The following is a 25,230-nucleotide window of genomic DNA, read 5'->3' as shown; positions in this document are numbered from 1 at the left end:
TGGGGACCAGCAGTTGGCATAATGGCTGTGTTGCTGGACTCTCATGTAGTTGACCACGGTTTGAGACCCAGACCTGGTGGGTTAAACTCACACCGGGCACATGTGCATGTGTCCTCAAGAACCCGAGAGGAGAATGGAGGAGAATGGATTGTGGTGTGGCCATCCCCCCTGGGGGGTGATTTCTCACTTTCCGTCTCTCTGTTTTTCTCTGTACTTCTGGTGATTTCACTCCCTATAGCAAAAACCTCTCCAGAAAAAGAAAAAAAGATGATCTGAATTCATTTTCCCTTCTGCTAGAATACTTTGCTTCTTCACTCAGAATACCCCAAACCAAAAGGTGAAGCTTAAGGTAGCAGTCATGAAAGATTTGGGGACCAGCAGTTAGCGTAATGGTTGTCGCTGGACTCCCATGTAGTTGACCGCGGTTCGAGTCCCAGACCCAGTGAAATAAACTCACGCCAGGTGCGTGTTCATGCATGCCCAAGATCCCGAGAAGAGAATAGAGAAGGGATTGCAGTATGGCTGTTCCCCCTGGGGGGGTGATTTCAAAGATTTGGAAGACTGCTTTTTTTCAGGACTGTTTTCTGAAGTCCAGTGTCCTTAATTTGTTTATTAACAAAATTATTGAACAACTATTTTGTGCCAGATACTGAGCTAGTTAATAGGTGGTTATATTGAACAAAGTGAGATATATTCAATAGTTCATAATATGGGGCTTAGTTTAGTGGGTACAAGACATTAATCATACAAAGGGCCAGCAAGTGGCATGGTGGGTAAGAGCACTGGACTCCCACATGACCAACTGTGAATCGAGTCCCAGACCTGGCAGCTTGCTTTCTCACTTTCTCTCTCTGTGTACCTCTCTGGGCCACTTAAAGAAAACAAATACATTAAAAAAAAAAATCATACAAATGTCGGGACCAGCAGTTAGCTTAATGGCTATGTTGCTGGACTCCCGTGTAGTCGACTGCAGTTTGCATTCAGACCTGGTGGCTTAAAACTCACGCTGGGCGCGTCTGTGTGCGTGCCCAAGATCCCGAGAGGAGAATGGAGGAGAAGGGATTGTGGTGTGGCCATCCCCCCTGGGGGGGTGATTGCTCGCTTTCTGTCTCTCTGTCTCTCTCTCTCTGTCTGGCGAGCACACTTGCCCTATAGCAAAAACCTCTTAAAAAAAATCATACAAATGTAAAGCGTAGAAAGTGCTACAATGGAGAATTAGATGGTTTTTACAGATAATGAAATGAAACACAGAGACAGAAAAAGATTGGGTCAAAGTCACACAGGTGTTCTGACTGCCAGGTTGCCCTTTCTTTCTGTCTAGGTAATGATGTCATTGGGTTTGCTGTTGTCATTCTACTTTGTTCCAGTCTGGTTCTTGGCAAAAACCTACTGGGGATTTAATTAGTTACCCCTACTAATCAGTGATTTGAGGAAGACTTCTGATTATTTTGGACCCATCATAAGATTAAGTTAGATGTTCTGTTATATAGAAAAATTCCTACAAATCACTCATCCTATAAACTTGTGAAATATCCAAATCTTGATTTTGAATATTCAGGCATTCTGCTTTAGTTGCATCTAAGGAAAGCTCAGTTTTCTCTTGCAGAGGTTATTTAACATTGTGAAAAAAATGATTCTTATTGACAGCTTGGAATACTATAAAAAGTATAGGGTATTTTTGGGTCTCAGAGTTTCTATAGATTATATTTCTATCTGAGAAGATCTATTATGTCATCTATAAGACTTTGATGTTGATTCTCGAGGATACGGATTACTTTCTCTGTGTTTTTTTTTTTCTCTTACCCATCAGGACTCTCTGGAGGAAAAGCGGAAGCGGCAGCGGTCTGAACGCCTGGAACGGATTTTCCAACTTAGTGAGGCTCATGGGGCCCTGGCACCCGTGTATGGGACTGAAGTCCTGGATTTCTGTACCCTGCCCCAACCTGTTGCCAGCCCCATCGGCCCTCGTTCTCCTGGCCCCAGCCACCCCACCTTTTGGAGTTATACCGAGGCTGCCCATCGGGCTGTACTGTTTCCCCAGCAACGACTAGACCAGCTGTCAGAAATCATTGAGAGGTTGGCAGGGCTAAGTGCTAATGGGGAGTGGGTCTTGGGGCCTCAGAGTGGATATAGTGCTTAGGGCTGGTAAAGGTGCTAATTTCTGGGGCATTTCAGAGTCCCATCTTTTACACTACTTGCCTTCTTCCTTTTACAGGTTCATCTTTGTCATGCCTCCTGTGGAGGCACCTCCCCCTTCCCTGCATGCCTGCCACCCACCTCCTTGGCTGGCCCCTCGTCAGGCAGCCTTCCAGGAGCAATTGGCCTGTGAGCTCTGGCCCAGGGCTCGTCCTTTGCACCGTATTGTGTGCAACATGCGCACCCAGTTCCCTGACTTGAGACTCATCCAGTATGATTGCGGTGAGTTCATTGGCTAGTGCAGGACCCTTGACTTTACTTTTCTTAATAGCAAGACTGTCTTATCAGAAAGATATTGTGCATACTGCATATAAGGTCTCTAGGGATTTCTATAAAACATTAGATAGCAAGGCACTAGACGGTGGTCCAGTGGTAAGATGTGATGTTGTGTGAGGCAGTCCTACATGAAAAGGTTCCTGGTTCAAATCCAAAAACTTCCCTGAATACACTGGTATGTTTGCCCATGACTGAAGGCCGGGAATTGGTTGTGACGTCAATATCTGTTTGGTGCTGTGTGTAGTATGCTCTCTGTCTCTCTGCTCAAGGAAGAGATGAAAGCATTGGACAGTTTTAGGTTATGCTTTTAGGCAAGATAGATAAATGTAGGCCTTATGATAGATTCTTAGCATTTATGAATTTGACTTTAATGAAAGTTGAAAATGTGTGCTGCTAACTTATTCAGTGATCCTTTTGTGAACATCTTTCATATTTGGCTAATCATTTGGGATACAGTAATAAGACAGTATAGCATATAGTTGTTTTTTTGTTATTTTTTTTTTTTTAAAGAGATTTTTCCTATAGATGGTGTGTGCTCGCCGGAGAGAGAAAGTGAGAAATCACTTTCTGGGGGAGATGGCCATGCCACAATCCTTTCTCCATTCTCCTCTTGGGATTTTGGGCGGGCATGCATGCACGTGTACCCAGCATGATTTTCAAGCCTCCACATCTGGGACTCAGACCACAGTCGATCATGTGGGTGTCCAACACCTTAACCACTGCACCATCTACTGACTCTAGCGTAGTTTTTAGATATATAAGATTAGGGCCTTGTCGTTAAAGGAACTGGGTCTTACATGGCCAACCACACTGTTTGAATCTTCGACCTGGCAATTTGAACATGCTGGGCCTATTGCATATATGTTTAAAATCCCAACAGATGAAGGAACAGAGAAAAGATTTTGATGTGACCACATCCCACCAGGGAATGCTTTCTCTCTGTGTCTCTGTCTCTGGCAAGCGCACATGTTCTTTGCAAAAAAAAAAAAAAAAATTTTTATGAGGATTTGTGTGTGCTAGTATAAAGATTGCACAATAAATACTAAATTCTGGTTTGAGCAAAAGCAACAGACCCTTGTGTTGGTTACAGTGCATTTGACTGCAAGAAACAGAAAACTAATTAACAGTGACTTAAACCATGAGAGCATTTATTATTATTTAATGAGAAATTCTGAGAATAGCTGGTATAATGATTAATAGTACATTCACAGACCCAAGTTCTTATCTTTCTCTGTGCCTACTGTGCTTAACATTTATCTTTTTATCCTCATGCTCTTTATGGTGATAAGACTGCTGTAAATCTAGGGAGAACACCAGTTTTCTAAACTGGAAGGAAGGAGTTGAGACAAATACTTAGTTCCAGCAAGATTTTTCTTTTCTTTTTCCCCAGCCCTCCCAGCTGACTTTGCTTCACATCTTATTGGTTCAAACTAGTCCATCCCTAGAGCAGTTGCTGACAAAGGGGAATGGCAGTGAGGAACTTTTTTAGATCAGTTGTGATTCATTTTCCTGGGGTTGTTTTGGACCTTTCTCCACTGTGTGCTAGGATTACTACCCAAGAATGACCGTTAGACAGTACTAACCAGTTTCTGCCATAAACCTGAACAGGCATTTCTTTAAAAAAGAAAAAAAGGAAGAAGATTTTGCCTGAGGGCGCATGCATTCACTGGAGAGAGAAAGAGGCAGAGGGAAATTGAAAAGTCACACCCCAGGGATATGGCCATGACACAATCCCTTCTCCATTCTCCTCCTGGGATCTTGGGCATGCAAGCACTCATGCCTGGCATGAGTTTTAAGCCACTGCGTCCAGACTTGAACTGTGGTTGGTCATGTGGGAGTCCAGGGTGACACAACTGCTATGCCATCTGCTGGCCCCCAAAAATACTTTTTTTTTTTTTTTAAGAGTTTTGCTATAAGGTGCATGCACTCACTGGAAAGACAGAGACAGAAAGCAAGAAATTATTCTGTGGGGGGTGTGGCCACACCACAATCCCTTCTCTTCCATTCTCTTCAGATTTTGAGCACGTTTGCACATTGCACATTGTACATGTGCCTGATATGAGGTGTTTTCTTTTTTTCTTTTTTTTGTTTTTTAAGAATTATTTTTTTGTTTAACTATTTATTTATTTATTTCAATTTGACCAGAGGGGGTAAGAGAGGAAGAGGGGAGAGAGAGAGAAAGTCGCCAGGTCTGGGACTCAAACCACCATCAGCCACATACGAGTCCTGCGCCCCTAACCACCATGGCACCTGGCAGCCCATGTGCCCAGTATGAGTTTCAAGCCAATGGGTCTGGTACTCAAACCGGGATAGACTCCATGGGAGTCCAGTGACATAACCATTATGCCATCTGCTGGTCCCAGGGGGAAAAAACCTTTTTATCAAAAATGTAGAAGTTATTTCTCTGATTGCAGGTTCAACATGATAACCTCTTAAGATCTTATCCAATTCTATGGTCCTGACCTGTGACCTTAAATCCTTGTCTGTAAGCTATGTTGATGTCTATCCTCTGAACCTGTTTTTGTTTCAGCTAATATATCTGTAGTAATATTTAAAGATCTTGTGCTCATAAGTGATGGAGGATTTTGTTCTTCCTCTCTGATGGTCCTTATTACCCCAGTTAGACTTAGAAGTTAGATCCTAGACAGAAGCAGACTAAAGAGTGAAGAAAACGTATAGAGTTGAAATTTTTTGTATTTAAATTTTTTTTAAAGAATTATTTTATTTAACTTTATCTATTTTAATTTGATCAGAGAGGGGCAGAGAGAGAGAGAGAGAGAATGTGAGAAAACAATCCCGCCAAGTCTGGGACTTAAGACTGTAGTCAGCCATATGGGCATCCAGAGTTCTTAACTACCACGCCACCTGCCAGCCCCCATGCTTAAATATTTTTGGTCCCTTTCATGAACTGAATCCTTTGCCTAAAGCCTTAGTTATCTTTTCAACCTCAGCTTTTCAGTGCTAAGTGTTTTTTTCATTCCAGCTTATAGCTAGCTCCCTGTACCCCTTGCTGTCTCTTCAGGGAAGTTGCAAACATTGGCAGTGCTGTTGCGACAGCTAAAGGCAGAGGGCCACCGGGTGCTCATCTTCACACAGATGACCCGAATGCTGGATATATTGGAGCAGTTTCTCACCTACCATGGCCACCTCTACTTACGTCTGGATGGGTCTACTAGAGTTGAACAGAGACAGGTAATTCAGACATCTGCAGCTTTTAGAGGCTCACCTTACATTCTGACTCCTTTTCCCAGTCTTTGGGTTTCCAGAGAAGGTCCCACAGAACTTTAGACCTGTTTCTAGGGATAAGTCTTCCAACACTATCTTTTTTTTTCTTTCCCTTTAGGCCTTGATGGAACGGTTCAATGCAGACAAACGCATATTCTGCTTCATCCTTTCAACCCGGAGTGGGGGTGTGGGCGTGAACCTGACAGGAGCAGACACTGTTGTTTTTTATGACAGTGACTGGAATCCCACCATGGATGCTCAGGCCCAGGATCGCTGTCACCGAATTGGCCAGACCCGAGATGTTCACATCTATAGGTATTGCCTAGTCTTCCCTTATTTTCTCTTTACTGATAGGGTTTCCTTGACATAGTTAAATGTTTACACATGACCTCCATCATTCCACAGGCTTATCAGTGAACGGACAGTGGAGGAGAACATCCTGAAAAAGGCAAATCAAAAGAGAATGTTAGGAGACATGGCCATTGAAGGAGGCAACTTTACTACAGCTTATTTTAAGCAGGTATTTTAAGCAGAGTCTTTCAGACTGTGCAGAAGAGAACTGATGTGCCTGTAGGAGTTTCTCCTGCTTATTAAAGAGGGGTAGCTTTGGCTTTCACAAACCTTTTTTTTTTTTTCCCTTCTTTTTTGAGAGAGGTTTTTGCTATAGGCATATGTGCTTGCCAGAAAGACAGAGACAGAGAGACAGAAAGCAAGAAATCACCTCCCAGGGGGGATGGCCCCGCCACAGTCCCTTCTCCTCCATTCTCCTCTTGGGATCTTGGGCACACATGCACATGAGCCCAGCCTGAGTTTAAGCCACCAGGTCTGGTACTCAAACTGTGGTTGGCTACATGGGAGTCTAGCGACATAGCCGTTATGCCACATGCTGGTCCCCACAAACCTGTGTATTTAACCAGTGATACCTCCAATACTTCCAAGAGCTGTCAGCCTCACAACTGTAGGTGTAGGAAGAACATTCTTTTGGCTCTTTTCTACCCAATAGCAAACCATCCGAGAACTGTTTGATATGCCCTTGGAAGAGCCATCTGGATCATCTGTACCCTCTGCCCCTGAAGAAGAGGAAGAGACTGTGGCCAGCAAGCAGACCCATATTCTGGAGCAGGTGAAAAAAGGCCGGGCAGTCCCTAATGTAGAGTTCATGGTTACAGTATATCTTGTCTTTCATTAGTCCATTGAGCTTCTACCTTGAGTACAATAAGCCATTGATAGTTGTAAACACGTGGCTTATTGATGCACAAGATTTAGGAGAACTTTAGAATTTGGAGTCCTCAGTTCTAGGTTTGAATTCCAACAGTGCTACTTAACTATTTGTTAAGCCAAGCTATAAACTCGTTAATCCTCAGAGCCTCACTTTCTGCCTCGCTTAGTTGCTAATGAGAAGGAAGTAACTCTGAGGATTAATAATAAATGGTTTAATGGACGTTAAGTGCTTTATATATGATATAAAACACTTTTCCAGTGAATGTATCATAGAATCACTTAAGGCTTTAAAAGGGTTGATTTAATCTCAGAATCTACTAAATCATAATTTTTTGGTGTTGCGTTTGAGCATTTTTGCTTTTTCATAGTTCTCTGACTGTAAATAGATGTTGAGGAACTGTAAGTGTAGAGCATCCTGGGCATGTTTTTATCTACTGAGTTCTCCATATTGCTGAGTATTCTCTAGGAAGTATTCTGCTTTGCTTTAGTACCTTTGCTGTAAACTTTCTGGATATTCATTTGAAGGAAAGATCAGATATAGTTGGTATATTATTCTTGAGCCATCTGTGTGAAAAAGAATTTTGGGCACACATGCACATGAGCCCAGCCTGAGTTTAAGCCACCAGGTCTGGTACTCAAACTGTGGTTGGCTACATGGGAGTCTAGCGACATAGCCGTTATGCCACATGCTGGTCCCCACAAACCTGTGTATTTAACCAGTGATACCTCCAATACTTCCAAGAGCTGTCAGCCTCACAACTGTAGGTGTAGGAAGAACATTCTTTTGGCTCTTTTCTACCCAATAGCAAACCATCCGAGAACTGTTTGATATGCCCTTGGAAGAGCCATCTGGATCATCTGTACCCTCTGCCCCTGAAGAAGAGGAAGAGACTGTGGCCAGCAAGCAGACCCATATTCTGGAGCAGGTGAAAAAAGGCCGGGCAGTCCCTAATGTAGAGTTCATGGTTACAGTATATCTTGTCTTTCATTAGTCCATTGAGCTTCTACCTTGAGTACAATAAGCCATTGATAGTTGTAAACACGTGGCTTATTGATGCACAAGATTTAGGAGAACTTTAGAATTTGGAGTCCTCAGTTCTAGGTTTGAATTCCAACAGTGCTACTTAACTATTTGTTAAGCCAAGCTATAAACTCGTTAATCCTCAGAGCCTCACTTTCTGCCTCGCTTAGTTGCTAATGAGAAGGAAGTAACTCTGAGGATTAATAATAAATGGTTTAATGGACGTTAAGTGCTTTATATATGATATAAAACACTTTTCCAGTGAATGTATCATAGAATCACTTAAGGCTTTAAAAGGGTTGATTTAATCTCAGAATCTACTAAATCATAATTTTTTGGTGTTGCGTTTGAGCATTTTTGCTTTTTCATAGTTCTCTGACTGTAAATAGATGTTGAGGAACTGTAAGTGTAGAGCATCCTGGGCATGTTTTTATCTACTGAGTTCTCCATATTGCTGAGTATTCTCTAGGAAGTATTCTGCTTTGCTTTAGTACCTTTGCTGTAAACTTTCTGGATATTCATTTGAAGGAAAGATCAGATATAGTTGGTATATTATTCTTGAGCCATCTGTGTGAAAAAGAATTTTTTGAAATACTTTTTTATTTTTGAGAGATTTTTGCTGTAGGGTATGTGCACTTGCCAGAGACAGAAAGTGAGAAATCATCCCTTGGGGGGATGGCCATGCTGCAATCCCTTCTCCATTCTTCTCTCAGGATCTTAGACAGGCGCACAGTGTGAGTTTTAAACCTGGTTCCTGAAATACAGATCTTTCTGTTTTTTTATTTGTTTTTTAATAAACAATAAAACTCTTAAGACTAACTAAATTACAGTTGTATGATTCTTTAAGTCTTTGTGTGTGTGTGTGTGTGTGTGTGTGTGTGTTTATACACCTTTACAGGCATTGTGTCGGGCAGAAGATGAAGAGGATATCCGTGCCGCCACCCAAGCCAAGGCCGAACAGGTGGCTGAACTTGCAGAATTTAATGAGAATGATGGGTTTCTTGCTGGTGAAGGAGAAGAGGCTGGTCGGCCTGGGGCTGAAGATGAGGAGATGTCCCGGGCTGAGCAAGAAATTGCTGCCCTCGTAGAACAGGTCAGTATTAAACCCAGTAGTTCATCATTTACAATTCCTTTCCTAGAATCCTTCTCCTGTCTTCCTAATACTAAATAAGGGTAATGGGATTGGGCCCTAGGTTCCTGTGTTCATCATTACTGCTTCTCCCCATAGCTGACCCCCATTGAGCGTTATGCAATGAAATTTCTGGAAGCCTCCCTGGAAGAGGTGAGCCGAGAGGAACTCAAGCAGGCAGAAGTGAGTATTTTATGAGGGTCTGGGGCTAGTAGTGGGACCTGCTAATTTCTACTCACTCCCTTCCCTGCTTACTTCCTTCTGACCCCCACTTGGGCTCTGTTGTTGATAGGAGCAAGTGGAAGCTGCCCGCAAAGATCTGGACCAAGCCAAGGACGAGGTGTTTCGCCTACCTCGAGAGGAGGAGGATGGTCCAGGGACTGGGGATGAGATTTCCTGTGGTACTAGTGGAGGCAGCCACCGGCGCAGTAAGAAGGCCAAAGCCCCTGAGAGACCTGGGACTCGTGTCAGTGAGCGTCTTCGTGGAGCCCGGGCTGAGACTCAAGGGACAAACCATACTCCTATCACATCTACCCATCATACCCGCAGCAACATCACACCTCCCCATTGTAGCCCTGCCAAGGAGAGAGTTTCCAGGCCAGCACCTAGACCTCGACCCACTACAGCTTCAGCCCCTGCTGCAATTCCTATTCCAGTCCCCGTTCCGGTCTCTGTCCCAATACCCATTTCAGCCCCAAATCCAATAACCATTCTTCCTGTTCATATCTTGCCTTCTCCCCCTCCTTTGTCTTCACAGATTCCTCCATCTTGTGCTTCTCCTGCCTGTACTCCTCCTCCTGCTTGTACTCCTCCACCAGCTCATACCCCACCACCAGCCCAAACCTCACTCTTAACTCCCTCCTCTCCTCTCTTGCTTGGTCCACCTTCTGTGCCCATCTCTTCCCCAGTCACCAACGTCCCTTTGGGCTTGGAGCCTGAAGCAAAACCTTGTGCACAAGCATTAGCATCTGTGGAGTCCCTGGATCTGGCTGCCATCACCAGTTCTGAGAGTTCCTCACTCACTCTTGTGCCCCCTAAGGATCCATCGCCAGTTGCTGTTGAGATTCTGCCAGTGTCAGAAAAGAATCTCTCTCTTACTCCTTCTGCACCTAGCCCAACCTTGGAGGCTAGCAGTGTCCCCAGTGGTCAAGAACAGGAGATACCAAATCCTGCTGAGGGGACCATCACAGTGCTGCCTGATGGTGAGGAGTTGCCTATGTGTCTTAGTGAGAGCAATGGACTGGAGGTTCCACCCCCAGTAGCGTTTGATGAGCCACTTCAGGAGCCTTCACAGGCTGGTAGGAATGCAGAAGAGCCAGTGGAGACCCATACCCCAATATCCAGCCCAGAGAAGCCACAGGAACTGACTACAGCTGAGGTCACAGCCCCATCAGCCTCCTCTTCAGCGACTTCATCACCTGAGGGTCCTTCACCTGCTCGGCCCCCTCGGCGTCGTACCAGTGCTGATGTAGAAATTAGGGGTCAGGGCACTGGTCGGCCAGGGCAACCGCCAGGCCCCAAAGTGCTTCGCAAGCTGCCAGGCCGGCTAGTAACTGTGGTAGAGGAAAAGGAGTTGGTGAGGCGGCGGCGACAACAGCGGGGAACTGCCAGCACCCTAGTGCCTGGGGTCTCTGAGACCAGTGCCAGCCCAGGAAGCCCATCTGCTCGCAGCATGTCAGGGCCTGAATCCTCATCTCCTACCAGTGGGCCTTGCGAAGCTGCTCCCCCGTCCTCACAGCCCACCCCAACCCAGCAACCCTTCATAGCTCGTCGTCGCATTGAGCTGGGGGTGACTGGTGGGACCAGCCCAGAGAATGGAGAAGGGGCATTGCTTGCAATCACTCCTCCTGCTGTGAAGCGTCGGAGGGGGAGGCCCCCCAAGAAGAACAGATCTCCAGCGGATGTTGGGAGAGGCGTGGATGAGGCACCCTCATGCACTTCTAAGGGGAAAACCAATGGGGCTGATCCAGTCCCTGGGGCTGAGACCCTAATTGTTGCGGAGCCTGTCCTGGGATCCCAGCTTCTTATTGGGCCCCAGACTCCTGGACCCCAGCCAGTTCACAGACCTGAGCCCATCATGCTGTCACCTGTGGAGAAAAGAAGGCGTGGGCGACCCCCTAAGGCACGAGATTTGCCCATCCCTGGGACCATTTCTTCTCCAGGGGATGGCAACTTAGAGAACCGGACGCAGTCACTCCCGCCACCACCGCCGCCGCCGCCACCACCACCACCACCACCACCACCCCCACCCCCACCACTGCTAGCCTGTCCCACCTCTACTGTCGCCAACACTGTCACCACTGTCACCATTTCGACATCCCCACCCAAGCGGAAGCGAGGCCGGCCTCCCAAGAATCCACCATCACCTCGACCCAGCCAGCTTCCTGTCTTGGACCGTGACAGCTCTTCCATTCTTGAGAGCTGTGGATTGGGGAGGCGGAAGCAACCCCAGGGCCAGGGGGAGAGTGAGGGTAGTTCTTCTGATGAGGATGGAAGTCGCCCCCTCACCCGCCTGCCCCGCCTACGGCTTGAAGCAGAGGGAATACGGGGACGAAAGAGTGAAGGGTCCATGGTAGTAGCTGTAATTCAGGATGATCTGGATTTAGCAGATAGTGGGCCAGTTGGGTTAGACTTAACACCACCTGTGGTCTCATTGGCCCCAAAACTGCGCTCAACCCGGCTGCGTCCAGGGTCTCTAGTCCCCCCACTAGAGACTGAGAAGGTGCCTCGAAAACGGGCAGGGGCCCCAATTGGTGGGGGCCCTGGGCTGGCAAAGCGGGGTCGCCTACAGCCCCCAAGTCCCCTGGAGCCTGAGGGTTCAATAGAGGAGTCTGAGGCTGAGGTCTCAGGCGAGGAGGAGGAAGGGGAAGGGATCCCACGCCGCCGGCCTGGCCCCCGCAGGCTTGTTGGGACCACCAACCAGGGGGACCAGCGCATCCTGCGTAGCAGTGCCCCTCCCCACCTGGCCGCTCCTACCATTAGTCACAGAGGCCGCAAGGCCAAGACGTGAGTGGGCTGCCCCTCCATTTAGGCTTTCCACCATGGCCACTCTCCCTCCATGACCAGGCCTGACTCTGTTAACCACTACTTGAAGTCTTTTGAGGGGGAAAGCCTCCAGGGAGACATAGGGGCCTTCCCTCTTCTTTCCACCAAAGTAGGGGGTAGGCAACTGGTTATCATGGAAATGGGGCTTATCACAATCCTCCTTCCCTACCACCCCACATGGCTGGGCAGTGTTAAGGGTGGCAAGATAGTCTGTCCCCACCCCCTTGTACTTGATACCCCAACTATCTTTCACCCCCCCACACCTTTAGGGGAATGGGGAGGGGCTTCTTTACAATGAGTTTTTTTTTTTTTTTCTTTTTTTTTAAGAAGAAAAAATAATAAACTTAGTTTCTGTATGAGCATCCGCGTAAGGAGGCTTCTGATTTCCTGGTCTCGTGGAGGGTTGGGTGGGAACTTGGGCATCATTTTCTCCTCTTGCTTTTGCAAAGACCCTAGTACCTGATCTTTAGCCCAGGATTATATACCTATGGGACTGAAAGTTCCACCTAAGAGGAGGAAAGATTGGCAAGTCTGCTATCTGGGTAGGGTGTCTTTCCGTTCACTCAAGACATACTTTTCCTCTCCCTTTTCCCTTAGTTCCTGTGTTTTCCCTCAGAATTCCCTCTGATGCTTCAGTTTTCCCTTTTATACCTCTTGCTCAGGTGCTTCCTTTCACTCCTTTTTCCAGAAGACAGGCATCCTTCCTCCGGTTGCCCAGTTGCGCCATCTCATGGCCCTCCCCTGCTCTCCTTCATGTAGCCAAACTGGTTTGAGTCAACCACACCCCCTTCCTAGCTCCTGGGGCTCTTCAGGTGGTGGCTGGCCACTCAACCCCACCCCTGGGCTTGGCTTGGAGCCCTGAGTCAACCCCATCTCCACCCAAGCCAGATCAAACCCAAGGCAGGAGCCGAAACTCACAATCCCTCAAGGCCTATAGCCAGGTAAGAGCCTCTGCTCATTTTTACACTTTCTGACCTCAGTTCCCTGAGCCCTCTAGTGTTTTCTTTCCCTGCTATGTTTACCTTAGAGTTCTTTCCTCACACCTTCTCTTCTGCAGCTCTGTATCATACATCATTCTTTGCTCTCTGCCTGTTTTATGTCTTTCACTGTTTTTATTTGTGTTCAGGGAACTACAGGTATGTTTCTTTTGGCTATATATAAGGGAATAGTTGGAGATAAGGGTGGAAAAGTGACTTGATGCCAGAGCTTACAGGCCCTGAGAAATAGGAAGATGAGGAATGATTAAGTAGTCCATTATTATGCAGGTTTCTGTGTGGGTAATGAGGTCATTCAGACTCCAGTTGATCTGTTAGTGTTGCATGCTTTGGGTTGAAATGGAGAGAGGTGGCAAGAAGGCAACAGAATGGCAAGGGAGGCCTTGACTAAACTAATACTCGATGTCTTCAGCTCAAGAAGAGTGTAGATGATTACGTTCTTTCCTTCATACCCAGACTGTGTTTATGTGAAATGGCTGTTTTGCCTAAAATGAGGTGCAGCATCTAGGATTCTGGTCTCTGACCCCATAATACGTAGGCAGCCTCTGGGGAATTTCAGGGAACTTGAGGGCTCTTTAAAATATAGTTTAAAATAAGTTCTGATTCATAGAAACGTTTGAGATTTCTGTATTTCTCTCCTGTTTCTTGATGTGCACCTGTCATCTTGCTTTTCCCCATTATCAAAACTAGTAAAAATAATGCTGTATTCATACTGACTTGTCTTCAAAGCCTCAGACTCCTAAGCTGAGGACAAAGGATTCCAGACTTAAATTTCCTTTCCTAGTCTTATGAGTCACTAGAGGGATTCCCCAGCAAGGCAACATTCTGGAGAGCTGGGTTAGGCCATAAGCACAGAGCGAATGCTCTGAGAGGGATGAAGTCTAAGCAAGACAAGCCAAGTTGGGCTTACAAGTACCATGACTGTATCGCCCACAGGTGATGGAGGACGAGGAGAAGGCAGTGGAGAGCTTGATGAGCAACACGGAAGCTGCTAATTCTCCATCCCCCATCCGTTGCTGTTGGGTCCGCCTCCGCTACTTGGCAGCTACTAGCATTATCTGTGGCTGCTCTTGCCTGGGAGTCATGGCTCTTGTGTTTGCTGTCAAGGTGAGGAATGCAATTCTATGGGAACAAGGTGGGTGGGCATAAGGCAATGGTTTCATGTATTGGATCTATCTAAATAATGAATTACCTATCAATGTCTTGCTGGCGCTGGGCCTACTTCCAGAAATAAGACACGGTTCTTGTCATCAAAGGATCTGTAGTCTAATAAAAGATACAGTGGTGAAAATGGATAATTATCAATAGACTGCAGCTCATTAGTGCCATAATAGAAGAAGCACAAGGCACTCTGGGAGTCAGGGAATATTTATGTGATTATGTGTGGAGTGGGTGACTAGAAAGGTATCCTAGGGAAGGTGACATGAAAGGTAACCCCTTCCTGGTAAAAAGAGCAGTGGGTACAGAAGCTTGGACTGTTAGTTCACTGTGGCTGGACTAAGGATCCAGATTCCTGAGGGCTGCCAAATCTATGCTTAGGAGTTGTTATATTTTATCTTGAAAGTGCTGGGAAACCATTGAAGGGTTTTTGCAAGGGAGAGTGACATGGTTAGATTTGTATTTTTTGTTTGTTTTTAAGAGAAAAAGAGATTTTTGCTATAGGGTGTGTGCACTCACTAGAGGGATAGAAACAGAGAAAGTGAGAAATCACCCCAGCAGGGGGATGGCCATGCCACAATCCCTTCTCCATTCTCCTCTCGGGATTTTGGACACTCACATGCACCCAGCATGAGTTTCAGGCCACAGGGTCTGCAACTCTAACCAGTCAGCCACTTGGAAGTTCACCTTAACCATTACGCCACCTGCTGGCCCCCTTATTTACTTATTTATTTTAGAAAGTTTTGTTATAAGGTGAGTGTAGTCACCGGAGAGACAGAGAAAGAAAAGAAATTACCCCCCATGGGAATGGCCACACTGCAGTCACTTCTCCATTCTCCTCTTAGAATTTTGGAAATGCACGCACACATGCCTGGCATGAGTTTCAAACTGGGACTCTCAACAGTGGTTGGCCATGTGGGAGTCCAGTGCCTTAACCACTGTATCATCTGCTGGCCCCAGATTTATATGTCAAAAAGATCTCCTCTCAATGCCTACGTAGAGGGTGAAATGGAGGGGGCAAGACTGATGGCAGCAATTTTTGAGAGCAGAAAAAGCATGGGGGTCTTTGATAGGACTTCATTGTTTTAAAAAAAACTAACAGAAACTGCACATGTATCTTTTTGTAAGTCTATGCAGGCTAACTTAAATTGTCTGGAATTTTCTCAACCCTTGATATATTTTAACAATCAGAAACTGTTCTATCACCATAAGAATTTCTGAGTTTCATTAGGGCAGAAATTCTGAAAAGGATCCTTAATGTTACAAAAAAGATGAGGCCCACTTTATAACTGTTCTACCTAGAGAAAGAAAATAAAATTATTTAAATCGGGGAAAAATGAGGCCCATTGGGTTATGAGGATAGGGTGTTTGACTAGATATGAGTGAAATACTCCAAGCTCACACTGTTTCTTACCAAGAATTCCAAATTCTGCATGACTCTGGGCTGAGTAGAAAACAGTGGGGGTTAAAAGGATTGGAAAGTACTTTCCCATATAATCTTATGAGCTGTGACCACCCTGAGAAGTGGGCAGGATAGAGATGGTTTTAGTATTTTTCAGGTGAGACATGACATAGAAACTGGAAAAGGAGTAGAGGATTTGGGTGTGAAGTTTTGAGTTGTGACAGGGATGGGGAAATGGAGTGGGCACTTTGGGGCAGAAGTAAGGGGAGAACCTAACCAAGAACCTGCCCCTACAGGCGGAAGAGCTTATAAGGCAGGCCGTTTCCAGGAGGCAGTGCACTGGGGGTCCCGGGCCCGGAGGCTCATCCTGGCCAGCTTTGCTGTCTGGTTGTCTGTCCTTGTTCTGGGCCCCCTGCTGCTGTGGCTGCTCTCCTACGCCATCGCTCAGGCTGAGTGACTCTGGGTGGCCTCTGCTGAGAGTCAGCTAAGACCTGGATCCTACAATGCGGCATTGCTAAGGTCTGATGACAGCAGTGATCCTTCCTGGCTGGAAGGATAGTACCTCTTTCAAGGGGCTTTGGAAGAGTTCTTCTAGTCCTTCATAAAAGAAGGACAGCAGCTGAGACTGATGAGGGGAGGTCAGCCTGCTCTGTTCTTTCAGTCCCCACTACCTGCTATCTTTCCCACCCCATCTAGGAGCCTCCACCCAGAGGAGGGGTTGAAGACCAGACCTGATCTTACTAGAATTTGTTTTGTAATAAAGACCTTTTTTAGTGGTGAAATGTTCCTGTCTAATTGTTCTTCCTCTGCTTTCCCATGGGCCCTTGGTGAGAGCCAGACTAGACATCTGAATGAAGGCAGAAGCCTACATCTCGCTTCACCTCACCTGTAAGTTCCAAAAGAAAGAAATTATTTGGGACCAGCAGTTAGCATAATGGCTACGTCGCTGGACTCCCACGTAGTCGACCTCAGTTTGAGTCCCAGACGTGTGCGTGTGTGCCCAAGATCCCGAGAGGAAAATGGAGGAGAAGGGATTTCAACGTGGCCATCCCCTGGGGAGGGGGAGGGTGGTAGGGGGGATTTCTTGCTTTCTGTCTCCAAATCTCTCAAAAAAAAAAAAAAAAATTACTTTTTTTGTGTGTGTTGTTCTTCTGGAAGTTACCTTTCTTGGAAAGATCCCAGCTTCTCCTTTATATATCAAGAGACCCTGAGGCCAGAGAAGACATAGCAGTGGGCCAGCAGGAGGCACAGACATTAAGGAGGCTGGGTCCCATGTGGCTGACTGAACGGTTCAAGTCTAGGAACCAGGGACTTGAAGAACACTCTGGGCATGTGTGCCCAAAGTCCTGAGTCTCTGGATTGTGGCGTGGCCATCCCCATTTCCCCTGTGAGGTGATTCTTCACTTTTTCTCTTTTTTTGTTTTGGAGAGTTTTTTTTTTGTTTTTGTTCTTGTTTTGCTATAGGGCGCGTGCGCTCGCCAGACAGAGACAGAGAGACAGAAAGTGAGAAATCACCCCCCCGGGGGAATGGCCATGCCACAATCCCTTCTCCATTCTCCTCTCAGGATCTTGGGCATGCACGCACATGCGCCCAACGTGAGTTTTAAGCCCACCGGATCCAGGACGCGAACCACGGTCGACTACATGGGAGTCCAGCGACATAGTCATTGTACTCACTGCTGGTCCCTCTTCAATTTTTCTCTTTGCCTCTCTCTGTCTCCGTCTCTATCTCCAGCAAGGACACATGCCCTTATAGCCAAAAAGAGTAGTAGCAGCAACAACTATTTATTGAGTACTTATTTTATTACAGGCTGTGTTCCAAATGTTTTACATTTATTTTTTCTTTCTTTTTTTTTTTTTAAATTTTTGCTAGAGGGCTTGTGCATTCACCCGAGAGAGCAAGAAAGTGAGAAAGCATCCCTCATGGGGGATGACCACATCGCAATTCTTTCTCCATCTCTCCTTTTTAAATTTTAGGATAAACGCAAATGTACCCACTGTTTTTTAAGCCACTGGGTCTAGAAATTGAGGGATCCAACTGCCTTAACTACCATGCCACTACCTGGTCCACTTTATATTTCTTAACTTCCTTTAGTCCTGGCAATAACTCAATGGTAGGTTTTTGTTTTTATTTTAATTTTTATTATTATTTTATCTTTTTTTTTTTTTTTTTTACTAACTTATTTCTTCTGTGAGCAAGAGCGATAGAGGGACAAAGAGAGTCAGAGAGACGCTTTTCCCCCCAACCGGCATAGCCATTACGCTACCTGCTGGTCCCTATTTATCTATTTTTATTTTAATTTGACCAGAGAGGGACAGAAAGAGAGAAAAGGAAAGTGAGAAAGCAAGCCACCAGGTCTGGGACTCAAACAGCGGTTGGTGAGATCAGCAGTTAGCGTAATGGCTATGTCGCTGGATTCCCATGTAGTCGACTGTGGTTCAAGTCCCAGACCCAGTGGCTTAAACTCATGCCAGGCGCATGTACTTGCATGCCCAAGATCCCAGAGGAGAATGGAGGAGAAGGGATTGCGGCGTGGCCATCCCCCCTGCGGGGGGTGATTTCAGTGCATGCGTCCTATAGCAAAAACCTCTCCAAAAAACAGTGGTTGTCCATGTTGGAGTCCAGCCCTCTTAACCACCGTACCACCTGCCAGGCCCATTGTTTTTATTTTATAGTTGAAGAAATAGGCCCAGATTTGTCCAAGATAACTCAGCTAATCAATGATAGAGCTGGGATGGAACCCAGACAGCTTGGTTCCAGAGTTATCAGAGTCAAAGGACTGAGTAACAGCAACAACCATGGAGATTTCTATTATTTTTTTAATTTCACTTTTTTTAAGTTACTATTATTAGTTTAATTTGACCAGAGAGAGAGAGGGAAAGTGAGAAAGCAAGCCATTGGGTCTGGGTCTTGAACTGCGGTTGGCCATGTGGGAATCCAGCACCCTTAACCACCATTCCAACTGCCGGCCCTGTGATTATTTATTTTAATTGCCAGAGGTGCACGTGCTTACAAGAGAGAAATTACCACTAAATAGGGTGTGGTCACACTGCAGTCCTTTTCCCTCCATTTCTCAGTCCTGTCATGCATACACACATGCCTCATGTGTTTTTCGAGCCACTGGGGCTAGGACTTGGTCCATAGTCATCCTTGTGGGTTTCAGCTCTCTATGCATAGTGCTTAACTGCCACACTAAAGAATCAGCCCAATTTGTATGATTGTTATAGAATTTTTAAACCCTTCATCTTGGGTCTCATAATCATTTTAAACATTTCAAAAGTTGTGAGTGGCTCAGCAGGTGGTGTGGAGGTTAAGGCAATTGGATTCCACCTGGCCAACTGTGCAGTTTGTCACAAACCTGGCAACTTGGGAAAAAAACACCAGGAGTGTGTGCATGTGTCCCCAAAATCCTGAGGAATTTCTGCTTACTGTCTGTCTAATAACAAATGGAATTAATTATTTTTTTTAAAAAGAGAGAGAGATTAGGGGGGAAGAAAGGGCACATGATGATGCTATTCAGTGTTCCAAAGTACTCCAGGAAGGAAAGTGAAGAGCATCCATTTGTGATTCCAGAAGTAAGAAATATGACCATGGGCAGGGACCAGAAGGTGGCATGGTGTTAAGGGCGCTGGACTACCACATGCCCGACCGCGGTTTGAGTCCTGGACCTGGTGACTTGTTTTCTCTCTCTCTCTCTCTTGTTCTGTCCCTTTCTGGTCAAATTTAAATAAAGTTAAATAAAATAATAATTAAAAAAAAAAAAAACTAACAGAGCAAAGAAATGGCAAAACCAAAACCTCATGGATATAATTTGTAACAAAACTAAGGGACATGACATTCCCTTATGCTCCAAAATATACACAAGTGGAGACAAACCACCTTTGTGGATGCAATTAACATCTGTCTGGAAGGCCCAAGATGTCTGACAGGTGTGAGGAGAGGAGAATCTCAAGAGTCAACAGGGGTTCACTAGAATCTCAAGTGACTGGAACTGGGAGAGACCTTGCCTGCTTCAACAGTGGATGAACCCAGGAGCTTACGCTAAGGTCAGCCCAATCCAGTGAATTCTCTACTTGACCCTTCCAGTATAAAGAACACAGAGAAACCTTTAATAACATACAAGAATTTAGAGAATACTGTTCCTATGAGCCCTTCTTGAAAAATCTACTAAAGAACAAGTCTCAGACAACCAAAACTGTTGACTGACATAAAAACTGGTGGTGAACATCAGTAATACCTGCAGAACTAATACTAAATAAAGTTTAAAAGGGAGAGATTATGGAATGAAATGGGTAAGTGTTTTGATAATGTAAACATAGTACAATCATTTAAAAAAAAGGGGGGCAGAGTGGAGATAGCACAGGACAATAATATTTTAAATGTTTTTCAATAATCAAAATGGATGACAGTGGTATATGCAATTGATATTCTAAGACTAGTACACTGGAGCCAACAGGTAGCATGGTGGCTAAGGCACTAAACTCCCACACGGCCAACCACAGTTCGAGTCCTGAACCCAGTGGGTTGCTTTCTAGGTATCTCTCTCTCTTCTGTCTCTCACTGGTGAGTGCACATGCCCTATAGCAAATTTAAAAATAATAATAATAATAATAATTAATAAAATTAAAAGCTATCCATCAAAGCTAAGCATACAGACCCTGCCTTTCCTATACTGTGTGAACTGTAACCAAAGATCATTTATTTACAAGGAAGCACAAAAATTATTACAGCTACTAAATGAAAACAAAATTAAATACTGCAATTTTGTTCTTCTGAAATCCTGAAGGATTAAGGAATGTAAGCATAAAAAAACCGATTATTATGTGTGTCATGATGAAAGAACCCAACATCTACCTACAGTTGTTTTGTTTGTTTGTATGTTTGTTTTGCCTTAAGGTACGTGTGCTTGCCAGAAAGAGAGAGAGATAAGAGACAATGAAAAATCACCCCGAAGAGGGTATGGTCACACCAAAAACCCTTCTCCTCCATTCTCCTCCTGAGATCCTGGGCACACATGCCCAGAGTGAGTTTTAAGCACTAGGTCCAGGACTTGAACTGTGGTTGGCCATGTAAAAGTCCAGCAACGTAACCTCTACACCATCTGCTGGCCAGCTCACCTACAGTTATTCCAAAGGGATCCAAGCTGAGTATTATCCAGCCTCTGATTCAGTTGCCAATGTGCATAAAATAAGAGGACAGAGGAACGTGAACTGCTCTACGAGTATGCAATCAGAAAAACCCAGACTATAGGAAACGATTATAGGTCAAATTCTCCAAAACTGTAAACAGACAACTTGTAAGAAACTGAAAGGGATAATGAGGGAAACTAAAGATGAAAGGAGATTAAAATATATATTAAAGCTTTAAAACAAATGGGCAAGATTAAATTAAAATGTCTATAGATGAGCACAAGTGTTACCCAATGTGTTTTACCTTATGTCTTATTACTCATTAAGACGTTCAATTGATTACTATGAGATTCAGTGTGGTGGTCCCGTTTGGAGAGAAGGAGAGAGATATGGTTGGATCTGAGCACAGGGAAGGGCTTCTGAGGTGCAGCACAAAGTTCTAAAGCTTTTATCCTTATAGAACTCATGATACATATTTTTTCTGCATGGTTTGAAGTATTTTATTTTCCAATTAGAAAATTAAAAAAAAAAATAGTAGAAAACAATAAGCATGGACATGAACCTATTGGGTTGAGGTTCCTATGAATACTGAGGTAGAACTGCCCAGTAGGCTGTTGAATTAATCCATTTAGAGTTTAGGAGGAAGATTTTTTCGAGTGTGTGTGCTTGCATGCCCAAGATCCCATGAGAAAAAATGGAGGTGAAAGGATTCTGGCATGATCCTCCCCACTGGGAGGTGATCTCTCACTTTATGTCTCTGTCTCTCCAGCAAGTGCACCCTCCCTACAGCAAAAATCTCTCTCTCAAAAAAAATACAGGGACCAGCAGCTAGCGTAATTGCTATGTTGCTGGACTCCCATGTAGCCGACAGCGGTTCGAGTCCCGGACCCAGTGGCTTAAACTCACGCCAGGTTCATGTGCATGTGTGCCCAAGATCCCAAGAGGAGAAGGGATTGCGACGTGGCCATCCTCCCGGTGGAGGGGGGGGTGAGTTCTCACTTTCTGTCTCTGTGTCTTTCTGCTTTCTGGTGAGCACATGTGTCCTATAGCAGAAACCTCTCCCCCAAAAAAGAAGAAGCAATCAGCTTCCCATGTAAAATTCTATTAAAAAAAAAAAATCATGACCATGGGTAGAAGCCATACGAGTTGGCAGTTCTCAATATTGGGTTCACAATGGAATAACCTGGGAAGCCTTACAAAGTATTGGGTTGCCAGAAAAGTCATGACGCATTTTTGCATAGGAAAACAGAATAATAGATCATGACTTTCCAGACAGCCTAATACTTGTGCACAGGCTTTTTTCTCCCAAAGATTGTGATTTAATTGGTGTGAGGTGCTGTCTGAGCATCAGGAAACTGAGAAAGCCTCTCGGTTGATTCTAGTACAAATAGTTTGAAAACGTTTCCTTAGATTTTTATTGTATTTAATCTTAATACCTAAATCAGGAAGGAAGGGTGTTTTAGAAATATTTTCACAGCACATGTTTTGAGCTAATGTCCAATTAGTCAACAACTTCTGTTAGTAGAGTATTCCATAGCCCCAGAGAAATTGAGGCCTTACTATTTTTTCACTCTTGATTTTGGACCAAACTCACACTCTCCACTTAGATTTATAATTTTTATCATTTTACCACACTTGTTTTATGACTGAAGTGTTCAATACTTTCATAGGCTCTTCATCCCTAAATTTCATATCATCTTCTAAGAACAAATACATTTGGTATGTAACTATAGTATAATTATATAATTAAGAGAAATTAACTGATAAAAAATATCATCTTCTAATATGTAACCCACATTAAAATTTGATGGTTTTCCCAGTAATATTTTTCTGGTTTGTTTGTTTCTTTAAGAGAGATTTTTGCAATTAGGGCATGTGCGCTTGCTGGAGAGACAGAAGGCAAGAAATTACCTCTCCAAGGGGCTGATCGTGCTGCAATTCCTTCTCTTTCATTCTCCTTTTGGGATTTTGGGCACGTGTACACATGACCCAACATGAGTTTCAGGCTGCTAGGTTCAGTACTAGAAGCATGGTAGGCTATGTGGGAGTCTAGTGCCTTAGCTGCTATACCACCTGCCAGCCCCCCCCAATATATACTTTTTTCTTTTTTTGGAGAGGTTTTTGCTATAGAGCACGTGCATTTGTCAGAAAGAGACAGAAAACGAGAAATCACCCCCCGGGGTGGGGTGGCCACGCCGCAATCCCTTCTCCATTAGCCTCTCGGGATCTTGGGCACACACACACGCACGCACACACACGCCCAGCGTGAGTTTAAGCCACTGGGTCCGAGACTCGAACTGCAGTTGACTACATGGGAGTCCAGCAACATAGCCATTATGCTAACTGCTGGTCCCCCCAAATAATTTTTTTTTGAGAGTTTTTTTGCTATAGGGTATGTGCGCTTGCCAGAAAAAGAGACAGAAAGTGAGAAATCACACCCCCCCCGGGGGGGATGGCCATGCCGCAATCCCTTCTCCATTCTCTTCTTGGGATTTTGGGCACGCACACACACGCCCCTGGTGTGAGTTTAAGCCACCGGGTCCGAGACTCAAATCGCAGTGGATTACGTGGGGATCCAGCAACATAGCCATTACGCTAACTGCTGATCCCAATAATATATATATGTATTTTTTTTTTGGAGAGATTTTCACAATAGGGCATGTGCCCTCGCCAGACAGACAGAGACAGAAAGCGAGAAATCACCCCCCAGGGGGAATAGTCACGCCGCAATCCCTTCTCCTCCATTCTCCTCTCGGGATCTTGGGCACGCACACACACGCGCCCGGCGTGAGTTTTAAGCCACCGGGTCCAGGACACGGACCGCGGTCGACTACATGGGAGTCCAGCGACATAGCCATTACGCCAACTGCTGGTTCCCCCCAATAATATTTTTTATAGCAATTTATTTCCTATTTTATGGTACAAGTGGAAATACTCATTCTGTTCAGTTGTAACGTCTCGGTCCTTTACTTGATTTACCAAAAAAAAAATAAAAAATAAAAAGGCTACCAGGTGTCGTTAAGGTGCTGGACTCCTGTGTAGCCAACTATGGTTTTGAGTCCCAGACCTGGTGGCTTGTTTTCTCTCTTCCTCTCTCTCTCTCTCTTTATCTTCCCTCTCCTCCATCTCTCTCATGAATGCATGTGCTCTATAGCAGATTTTTAAAATAATAATAATAGGGGACAAGCAGTTGGCGTAATGGCTATGTTGCTGGACTCCCATGTAGTTGACCGCAGTTTGAGTCCCGTACCTGGTAGCTTAAACTCATGCCAGGCACGTGTGCATGCGTGCCCAAGATCCTGAGAGGAGAATGGAGAAGGGATTGTGGCATGGCCATCCCCCCTGGGGGGTGATTTCTCACTTTCTGTCTCTCTGTCTTCCTGGCGAGCACATTCACCCTATAGCAAAAACCTCTCCATAAAAAAATCAAGGCAAATGTTCAGGGAGTGAATGCGCTTGCCAGAGAGAGAAATGGAGAAAGAGAAAGCACCTCTCACATTGAGATGTGCTAATGCTGCAATCCCTTCTTCATTTCTCCATCCTGTCTGGATTTGGGGCATGTACTCACATGTATATGGTATGTTTTTCAAGCTGTCAGAGCTGCCTTTTGAACATGGTTAGCCAGTTGGCTACAGGACCATCCCTAGTTCATATTTGAATAGCTCTTCATCCTTTCATGACATTTTTGAACCAAGGCCAGTTTCTTTGTAGAAGATATTTTATTTTGTCAAAAATACTACATGAATTGTATGTCTTCAGTCCTCATTGATTACATCAAGAGGCTGGGACCAGCAGTTGGCATAATGGCTATGTTGCTGGACTCCCATGTAGTCGATTGCAGTTTGAGTTCCGGACCCTGTGGCTTAAACTCACGCCGGGTGCGTGTGCATGCGTGCCCAAGATCCCAAGAAGAGAATGGAGGAAAAGGGATTGCGGCTTGGCCATCCTCCCTGGGGGGTGATTTCTCGCTTTCTGTCTCTCTGTCTCTCTCTGGCTTTCTGGCGAGCACGTGCCCTATAGCAAAAACCTTTCAAAAAAAATTACATCAAGAGGCATATATTGATTTGTTTTGTTACTGGTAGTGTTAGCATTGACAATTTGGTTAAGATAATGTCAGTCATATTGCTGCACAGTAAAGATCTATTTTTCCCTTTCTATTAAAAAGTAATCTGGGGGATCAGCAGTTAATGTAATGGCTATGTCGCTGGACTCCCACGTAGTCGGCTGTGGTTCGCGTCCCGGACCTGGTGGCTTAAAACTCACTCCGGGCGTGTGTGCGTGCGTGCCCAAGATCCCAAGAAGAGAATGGAGGAAAAGGGATTGCGGCTTGGCCATCCTCCCTGGGGGGTGATTTCTCACTTTCTGTCTGTCTGTCTGGCAAGGGCACGTGCCCTATAGCAAAAACCTCTAAAAAAAAAAAAAAAAGTAATCT

General features: G+C 45.1%; 2 protein-coding genes across 4 annotated transcripts in view; both read left to right on the top strand.

Annotated features, from left to right (window-relative positions):
• SRCAP (Snf2 related CREBBP activator protein) overlaps positions 1 to 12,473 on the top strand; it is a 53,280-nt gene extending 40,807 nt beyond the window's left edge. For all 3 annotated transcript variants that reach the window (XM_027771711.1, XM_014587699.2, XM_027771712.1), the window contains 9 exons: positions 1,811 to 2,076; positions 2,216 to 2,418; positions 5,495 to 5,664; positions 5,816 to 6,012; positions 6,103 to 6,217; positions 6,701 to 6,820; positions 8,838 to 9,032; positions 9,168 to 9,251; positions 9,361 to 12,473. In XM_027771711.1, coding sequence (XP_027627512.1) covers positions 1,811 to 2,076; positions 2,216 to 2,418; positions 5,495 to 5,664; positions 5,816 to 6,012; positions 6,103 to 6,217; positions 6,701 to 6,820; positions 8,838 to 9,032; positions 9,168 to 9,251; positions 9,361 to 12,078 — 4,068 coding nt within the window. In that variant the 3' untranslated portion in view covers positions 12,079 to 12,473. The remainder of the gene's footprint in view (positions 1 to 1,810; positions 2,077 to 2,215; positions 2,419 to 5,494; positions 5,665 to 5,815; positions 6,013 to 6,102; positions 6,218 to 6,700; positions 6,821 to 8,837; positions 9,033 to 9,167; positions 9,252 to 9,360) is intronic.
• Positions 12,474 to 12,612: 139 nt separating this feature from the next.
• The window catches only part of TMEM265 (transmembrane protein 265), a 19,194-nt gene continuing 6,576 nt past the window's right edge, over positions 12,613 to 25,230 (top strand). The window contains exons 1-3 of the mRNA XM_014587701.2: positions 12,613 to 13,054; positions 14,045 to 14,243; positions 15,974 to 16,556. Coding sequence (XP_014443187.1) covers positions 14,048 to 14,243; positions 15,974 to 16,125 — 348 coding nt within the window. The 5' untranslated portion in view covers positions 12,613 to 13,054; positions 14,045 to 14,047 and the 3' untranslated portion in view covers positions 16,126 to 16,556. The remainder of the gene's footprint in view (positions 13,055 to 14,044; positions 14,244 to 15,973; positions 16,557 to 25,230) is intronic.

The sequence above is a fragment of the Tupaia chinensis genome, unplaced genomic scaffold, assembly GCF_000334495.1.
Source record: "Tupaia chinensis unplaced genomic scaffold, TupChi_1.0 Scaffold000231_1, whole genome shotgun sequence".
NCBI lineage: Eukaryota > Metazoa > Chordata > Mammalia > Scandentia > Tupaiidae > Tupaia > Tupaia belangeri.
This window is presented reverse-complemented; position numbering and strand designations above follow the sequence as displayed.